This window comes from Pholis gunnellus (genome assembly GCF_910591455.1).
Source record: "Pholis gunnellus genome assembly, chromosome: 15".
NCBI lineage: Eukaryota > Metazoa > Chordata > Actinopteri > Perciformes > Pholidae > Pholis > Pholis gunnellus.
The window spans coordinates 17,550,587-17,559,536 of record NC_136542.1 but is presented as its reverse complement, the minus strand read 5'-3'; the positions used below and the strand labels follow the sequence as shown (position 1 = coordinate 17,559,536).

The 8,950-nt window shown below is 41.0% G+C and overlaps 1 protein-coding gene across 1 annotated transcript; it reads left to right on the top strand.

Moving 5' to 3' along the window:
* Positions 1 to 3,093: 3,093 nt before the first annotated feature.
* cd93 (CD93 molecule) lies at positions 3,094 to 5,380 on the top strand (the record flags this gene model as incomplete). Its single annotated transcript, XM_079175318.1, has 1 exon — positions 3,094 to 5,380. One exon carries the CDS (start codon positions 3,094 to 3,096, stop codon positions 4,789 to 4,791), a length of 1,698 nt encoding a protein of 565 aa, XP_079031444.1. The 3' UTR covers positions 4,792 to 5,380.
* Positions 5,381 to 8,950: the final 3,570 nt, after the last annotated feature.

Sequence of the window (8,950 nt, the reverse complement as noted above, 5' to 3'; positions counted from 1 at the left end):
AATGTGAAATAGAGCATGTTAAAATGGACTTGCTGGCTTGCTAGGCTATGTGCCAATATGCAGCAATATGCTATAAGGGAAATCTGAATAAACCTGTTTCAATTACAATCAGAATATAAAGATCTTACCGCAACAGTTCTTGTGAGGAAACAGGTGAATGGATCTGCAGGTGAGAGCCAGAGAGGTCTCCTCTCTTTTTAAAGCGCCTGTAAAAGCCTGAGGCTACCAGGGCCGGCAAGGTGTACTTTTCTTAACAAGGTATGTCATTCATCTTTGGTTGACATTTGTGGTCACCTGCAGCATAATCTTGTACCGCTGGAAGCTACAGTATGAGAGAGAGAGAGAGAGAGAGAGAGAGAGAGAGAGCGCTGGTTTCATATTCAGTGGAAAGATCCTGAAGTTCAAATTTATGGCATAAAACTTGAGACTTGAAACTTGTTTATTGCGTGTTTACAGGGGTTGTCAATGATTAGTCAAGACAAGAAGCTGTCACATGAACAGTGCTGGCTGCTTGAACCTTGGATACCCTGTGTTTGAGTGTCTTTGTTGCCATTAATAAACTCAAGTTAACATCAATGTGTTAAGATGCAGCTGTCCTCTTTGACTTAGCAAATATTGATTTCATGGAAATTGTTCCAATATATCCAAAATCCTGTTTTTGTGTCAGCCATCATAAACCGAAACTGAGCTTAATCATTATTAGTTATGATAATTAATCATTAGAATATATATATATATATGAACTTAATATTAGTCTGCTTACTGTCAGAAATTATTTTATATCAAGTTTCAACAGCCACTCAGCTTTGTGAGCTGAAAATAAATCTCCATACAAGCGTAATCATTTCTTAGGATTGAAAAAGGTACTCAATAATGTGAATTGGGCTATATTTTGAAGATAATATGAGGCATGTGGGAAAATAGGTCACTGTAGTTGCATTGTGTAAACAAAGACACACTATCTCATTGTACTCTCCCCTTTGTTTTTATGTTTTGTTTGTCTTCATTGTCATGCTTTGCATATCAAAATGAACTTAACAGTTTGTCCTCAACTCTTTATGCTTCTCCAATGCATTTTTACTCCTTTGTTGTTGTTTTTTTACCCCTTTTTTTTCTTTAACTCGTTCAATAGTTAAAGTCATCTCATTGAAGATTAGAGTACTTCCCAAAAAGTGGAGCTGCAGTGCCAAACACCATTTCTCCTAGAACATGAACTCCATTGGATACATTTGAGTTTCAGTGGGATTTGAGAAAGGTGCTATTCCATTGCAAACTCGATTTCTCCAGAGGGATGAGCTTGGATGTCAATATAATATCAATCTGTGCGAGCTGGTGCGTACACCGTATCCTTGTTAAAGACTTTGATTATTGCCTGCCTGTACTCAATGGGAGATAGCTTTAGATAAAACCTTGAAACAGTGTGCGTTATAGCTTACAGTCCTAAAGAACACTTATACAAACTAGTCACTGGTGACCAACCAACATCTCTTACTGCCCCCCCCCCCAAATCCCAAAGTGGATTAGGGCTTCATTGGAACTACTTCTGAAGCAATAATAACTATCACAGTCAACATCTTGTGCAACCGCTTCCTTGGCTTACCATGGCAGTTGGCGAATACCATAGCTTGGCATGTCTCCACTTCTTGAGAAGTAGTGGATGTATTTAGTTGAAATGGGGGTTAGAATACATTAATGAACGTCTGTACAAAATGCCATGGCGATTCAATAGTTGCTGAGATATTTAAGTCTGCCCCCAAGTGGTGGAGCGTGGCTAAAAACTGCCAGCACCCTGTTACAGGGAAAATTGCTGCATAAAAAATCCTTAAAAATTCATACAAAAAGAAAATGTCATTATGTGAGTCTCGTCTGGTGTCTCGTGGTGTACGGAATTCTTTGAAGTGCATGCCTGTGTGAGCTCAGTGGGTGGAGGAGCATCTTACTCCATTTCCTGTGATTGTAGTTGTGGAACTTCCTGTGTTTTAACAAACAGAGGAAATGTTGTCTGGATTCACATGATGTACTGTCCTTGGCACTTGCCATCTAAATCGCTATAATCGGGCTACTCTAACACACACAGGTGTACCCAACTTCACAATATTGTCGGCTTGACTTTTTTCACTTTGCATGGCTGTCCATTCACCTGAAGAGCAAACCTCACATTGAACAAAGGAAGAAAAATACAAAGCAATGGGTTTAGTAGAGCGGGGAAAACTGCATTATTTATTGTTGTTGTTTTTGTATGTATTTATCCAAAGTAAATATCATGAGCTTTTTCTATTTAAAAAAAGTACCTTGATTTGTTGACTAAATTGTAATTTAGGTGGCCGATGATACTTTTGTTTTTTTATCTGTGTGTTATCTCACTTAATTCCCACAAAGCAGGCTCTGTACCACTCTTTATAAAATAATTTCATACCTTATACCAGTGTAATAGAGGCACTATTTGGGCAGTACTACAGAAATAAATCACAAATGGTGTTATCCCTACCAATGATAACACAGTCAATAGCTAAACCCTTACATACCTGCATGCAGACTGGCAAATAAGCTTAGAAACAATTTGTGACACAAGGAATATTAATATAACTAATATTATTAATAAAGTGTAGGTGTACTGTAATCCCTGTGGCAGCAGGGTGGCAAAGTTTAAGGGTTCATTACATCCAGCAGCTATTGTGCTTCTATCCAGAGCATTGATTTATGATGTCAAAGTGTATCTGAGACTCTGACCCCTGCATGTTCATGTATTGTGAGACAGCACAATCAAGGGAGTCAGCTTAAAATGACTGAAGCCTACTGGGGCCGGAGACATCTGGAGAAGCAGTCATAACACTGGGGAGCCTGCCATTGTTTTTTATTTCAAAACGGAACTGGTCAGGGGGGGTGAGAAAGGGAACCCATAACTGCTGCTAAACATGGTTTCCGTCTTTAGTTTTTGTCCCAAACAGGATGCATGAGCACGAATGTTAGTCTCAGAGCCGCACAACTTGTTTTTTAGCTACGAATGGACAACCACATATTGGTCACATTTCAGCTCAAAAACTCCCAGGGACCTTCTGGATATCAGCTTATTTATTGATCTCTTTGGCAATTATGTTGTGGATTTTTTTGCTACTGCTCATCAACAGCTTTAAGGGTTTATCTGGAGGAGAACATGAGACGCTGTGCACCTCCAACGCCTGCTTTACACTGCATATGGACAGGGTGAGCTTTGAGAAGGCCGGTCAGAACTGTGTCCACAATGGAGGTTATCTGATGACAGTCAGAAACCTAGAAGAAGAGGATGTGCTGCGCTCGCTTCTCTCACAGATCCAAAGACAACCTCGGGACAGGGGGCTTGAATTTTGGATTGGATTAAAACTGCACAGAGGGAACTGTGTGTCGGCTGACAAGAGTCTCAGGGGGTTTAAGTGGGTATCTGGAGAGGAAGATTCCAACTACTCTAACTGGGAAAAAGAACCTGTCACCACATGCACTAGGGAGAGATGTGTAAAGGTTGATTATAACCAATTGAAATGGACTGCTGGACCTTGCAAAAGCCCTACTTTTTATGCATGTACGTTTTATTTTCGGGGAATGTGTAGACCTTTGGCTCTATTGGGGCCTGGACAAATCACCTACAGAGTGCCCTTCTCAGAAGAGCCACAAAGAAGTGAAATGCAATTATTTCCGCTCGGAACATATGCTGAAATTTCCTGCAGTGAACAACCGTCTGGTTACTCTCTGTGCATGGGGATGGACAGCAGCTTTGGTTGGACTGTCCCTGGTCCATTTTGCAAAACAGGAAAGCGTTATTGCGCAGTAAACAATGGCGGATGTGAACATTTGTGCCACCTGGACGCAGATGAAGTTCGGTGCTTTTGCAAAGAAGGTTACGACCTTGATGAGGATGGACTCACTTGCAGGATGAAAGCCATGTGTGGCGCTGAAACCTGTGAGCATCAGTGCGTAATGGGGGAATCTGGGTATTCCTGCAAATGTCCAGACGGGTTCAAACTAGAGGCGAACCAGCGTAACTGCTCTGACATTGATGAATGCCAGTCACAAGCGTGTAAGCGTCACGTGTGCCTTAATACGCACGGCAGTTACATGTGTGCGTGTCAAGGCGGCTACGAAAGGGTTGGCGATGAATGCGTTGATATTGATGAGTGCACGCAAGCGAGATGCGAGCACGGCTGCTCGAACAGTATCGGATCCTTCTCTTGTCACTGCAATGAAGGCTTCACTTTATCCGAGGACGGCCACTCGTGTGTGGACAATAATGAATGCGTCAGTAATCTCTGTCAGTTCAAATGCGTCAATACTGTAGGCAGCTTCTTGTGCACCTGCCCGCAAGGCTTCCACATGGAGGCCGATGGATCGACCTGCACTCCAGATATGACAGAAACATCGTCTGCTTTATCTGATGACCCAGCGGGGGAGGAAACGCAAGAGAACTTCACAGAGTCGTTAACCAGAACCACGGTCGAGCTCCAACACCAGTCCCCCCCCACTGGCGCAACGATTCTGGACCTGGTGAACGGTACGCGCGGGGATCAGCAAAGCAACACATCCTTGGTGGCAGGTTTTACCAATACAGTTCATTCCAGGATGATCGTCTGCATCCTCGGTTCAGTCATCCCGCTGCTGCTTTTGGTGGCAGTGACTCTGGCTATTGCAATTGTTCGATGCAGTCGCTCCAAAAAAGCAGCGAAGAAAAGTACCACCACAGATGGTTACTGTTGGGTGCCTTCTGGTTTGGACCCGCGTTTAGAGAAACTATATGAGTCCATCTTGACTGATGACCTCTGACCTGATAGTGATGAAGAAGACTGTCTACATGGATTATCATGTTTATTTATGTAATTTATGTTCTTGCAACCTCCCTGGGTATGTGTTGTTGAGAAATTATCACTAATCAGAAAAAAAATATGAAAAACGGAAAGAAGAATTGTGAATCTGATGTGAACGGCATTTTATAACGAGGTGTAGAGATCTGATAGTTTGGACTGATGATTTGAGTTTAACAAGGAGAATGTTGTCCCAGGATGTAATATTGAAAGTGTGCATTTTTATGTTGGGACCAGTCAGCTAATTTTGTAAATTGTCTTGTCATAGCCAGCCACATTTTCCCAATATACATGTTTGAGTAATGTATGCACCAATATCTGTTCACTTAACCTGTGATCAGCTCCAGGCCCAAGAACATTGTTGTCTTTACCGCATGATTCAGATGACATAAAAAGATTTGTTCACCTTTCAATACCACACATCACTGATTGAAGGAGTATTCAGATTGTTTAATCAAACCTGCAGTAACCAATTTTTCATTTTACTTTCTGAATGGAGTTTGCACATCTGATACTGGTGTAAATATAAAGTAACTGTAAACACATGTACGTCAGAATATCAAATCAATACTGTATGTATTGTGAGGATGAAGTAACGCTACGAAACAAAAACAAAATAAACAGTTTGCTCTGATATATGAATAGCTTTTTTTTGTTCCTGCATTATGATGATCCTTGCCTTCACCAACCATGGAAAAACCCAGCAGTCCAACTTTATCTCATTTCCTTCCTGTCTTTAACTTTGTCATTGTCCTGATGGGTGTTGCTTCCTGAGTTGGTAGCCCCCGACTCTAAGTTCTCCACAACTTTAGTCAGCCAACATCATAAGATAATCCACGGCACGACATCATGGCCTGCTTGCATTTTACTACGTTTGTGCTAGTGAAGGTAATGACAATGACTATTTTGATGGCGGTGTTTTTTTCTCCATCTATTAAGACAGGATTTTGCATGAAGCGGACTGTGGCCTGTAGGCCTTTTTGTACTGGGAGTGACTGCATAACTGTAAACCAGGACAGAGTGGATTTTCAAACAGCTGAAGAAGCATGCCGGGACAGGAACGGAGAACTAATGACATGTCAGTCCGAGACAGATGAGAGCACACTCGGCATTTTGAGTCAAGAATTGTATGGAAACTTCTGGATTGGACTGCATTTACCAGCTGTCTCCTGCAGCAACCTTTCAGCTCCACTGAGAGGCTATGAGTGGACATCTGATAGTGTGCAAAGAAGCTTTAGTCCACACTTCAGCCCCTGGAAAGACAGCGTTAAAGTCTGCTCTCCCCGCTGTGTGTCACTTTCCAATGATCAAAAGTGGACAGAGAGGCTGTGCTCGGACAAAACTGACGGCTTTCTGTGCAAAACAAAGCACAAAGATGCATGCCAGGCACGGGAATTATCAGATCCAAATGTGATCCGAAGCTCTAAAGGCTGTTCAAGTGCTCCTTGTGAGCATACATGCACCGCTGTGGTAGGAGGTTATATATGTTCTTGTTTCAGAGGATATATACTAGACAGCAAGCACACCGGAAAGTGCAAAATTCACTGTGCTCAACAGAAATGTCCTCCGATATATGAGGTAGATTCAGCCTTCTGTCCTGATGGCTTTCTATTCAGTGAAGCGATTTGTGAGGACATTGATGAATGTCTGAACGATGGATGCGATCACGAGTGTAAAAACACTTTTGGAAGTTTTGTGTGCTCCTGCTGGGAAGGATTTGTACTGAAAGATGAAGTCAAATGCATCAAAGCAGAGGGCAGTGAACGTTTTTTTGTCACAACTCCCATCACCTTAGGCTTTGTTAAACCAGCCACTAATAATCATACGCTGAAGGGTTCTTCGGTGCCTGCTGGCGGTTTTCTCTGGATGTGGATATTCGCTGTGGTGGCTGTGTTGGTGTTTATATTTGTGATAAGGTTTTATGTTGTGAAGCGTCAAAAGCGCAGAGAACAAAACTCCAATTAGCAGCCTATTGTTCCTGTGGACAATAATGAGTGTGAAATCCAGTCCAAACAATGATGCGCACCAACTCCACTCCTGGATCTAGGTAATGCATTGTAATGATACTAATAAATATGAATACATGAAATGAAGGGGAGCTTTTTTTTGTATAGAAGTGGATGGACTAGGCCACTCAGTTATGTATCTGCATCATTAAAAGCAGAAGTAAAGAGTAAAGAACGTATTTATCTATAATAACAATACAAGTTGTGTTTGGCAATTGCAGCATTAACATATAGGATTATCATTCCGTTGTTGTCCCAGGTGGAGCTGAGAGGTCGTTTTGATATACTGCTTGGCAGTTGTAAAGTCTTAACTGTTCAGTATAATATGTTTCAAAAGAAAGGTCTCGCAAAATGGAAATCCTTACTGTGCTCGTAAAATGTTATACTAAATGTACTGTGTTCTCCTCAAACCTGACTCTTTCTTTACAGAGTAAACATTAATATGTGTGCATATGCATTTAACTGTTTGTAAAATAGTACCTGTGAAATGATATATACTATGGGACACTAGATTGTGACTTCATGTGGCATTTTGTGTTCATTTATGGTTCATGACAAGGAAATAAAATCTGAATTCATTCATAACAAGTCATTGCTCTCACCACTCTTGCTCTTAGAGGGCCACCTACTGTTCTTTTGTAGAAATTGCACACAAAAAAATAAACGGTCCTGTCACGTGAATCCTCATGTTGTTGGATTGAGAAAAGAAACACTGGAAGACCTTCAGTAAGACCACTGGCATTTTTCCAGACAATACATTTCTTGTTTTCTTGGAGGACTGTCAAAGGATATGTACAGGAAACAAAATTATAAAATGATTTACACCTGTGATAATTAATTTAACTATAAATTAAAATTAAAATTAAATACATTTTAAAAATGGTTTCTCACCATTGACTCAATTACCGGCATGACTTACTGGGACAGTTGAATAGAACCGAGCCATATTTAAAGTCATTAGTAACACCCATGTTTTTGTTATTATTACAAGTCATATTGTCTTCTGTAAGAACAAATGGCCTATTGCAGCATGTCTGTATTGTTGAATGTTGTCATCTGTTTCCTTTTCATCCGCTTTATTTCCCGAATTGTAATTAAAAGTCAGTCAGTCAGTGGTTTTCTGAACAAATTTCACAAAGCATAAAGTCCAGTTCCTATTATAACTGCAGTTTGAAATGTAAAATACTTTTAAATGTATGTTCTCCATTGTCCACCGCTGGAGTCTCAAACAATGCAATCAGTTCAAACGCTCTGATCAATTTGCATTGTTATTGCTAATGATATGCCTGTGCTATTTTCACTGGGGATTCAAATCCTATCTGCTTTTAGATGCTGCAATATAACAACGTGTTATGCAGATTGCAGCAGTTTAGCATCGTATTTCCATTAAAGCATAAGGCTCTCTGCTAAACAGATGGAACCAGTTCAGTTTAGTTTTGCTGAAAATAGCGTGTTGAAAGGGAAAGACTGTCGGGTCTTTTGCCTGTTGCATTATCTTCATAAACCCTAGACATTTTTTACTACCTGCTGCGTAAACCGTACCTACTTCCTGTTTTGTACCTTACAACATTCCACCAGTTGTATGCAAAACTCACAGGTTGTAAGGAAACATCAGAACACAGACATCATCACCACTCTGGGTAGTCTGACACCCTGAACCAATCCTCCCTTTGTGTTGGTGAATTTAGTCACAAGTCTGCCAGCTGAAGGCTATTGACACAGTCGTCCTGTACTACACTATCACAGTGTTGAGCTTTAGTTCTTTAAGTTTTAGTTCAATCTTGCTGCAGTTCCCTACAGCTGCCACTAGATGCAACTATTGACACAGATTTTACTGATGGCGCTTCTCCAATAACAAAATACTCCCAGTAATGTATCCAAGCAGCAGAGGAAAATTTGACCATTAAACGCTGCCTTCATGTCACTGGGTCTACAGTGTTTTTCCTCTTCTCGCCCAGGAAAGAAGCAAAGCAGATATTGCTGCTATTAAACAGGAATCCCAGCATATAATCAGTGAGACAACACCAAGGCTGTAAATGAAAAAGCACCATAGTAAACATGTGGACAAAGATAAGTGGTGATAGGTATCTCGTAATGTGCTTGAGAAATGGGAAC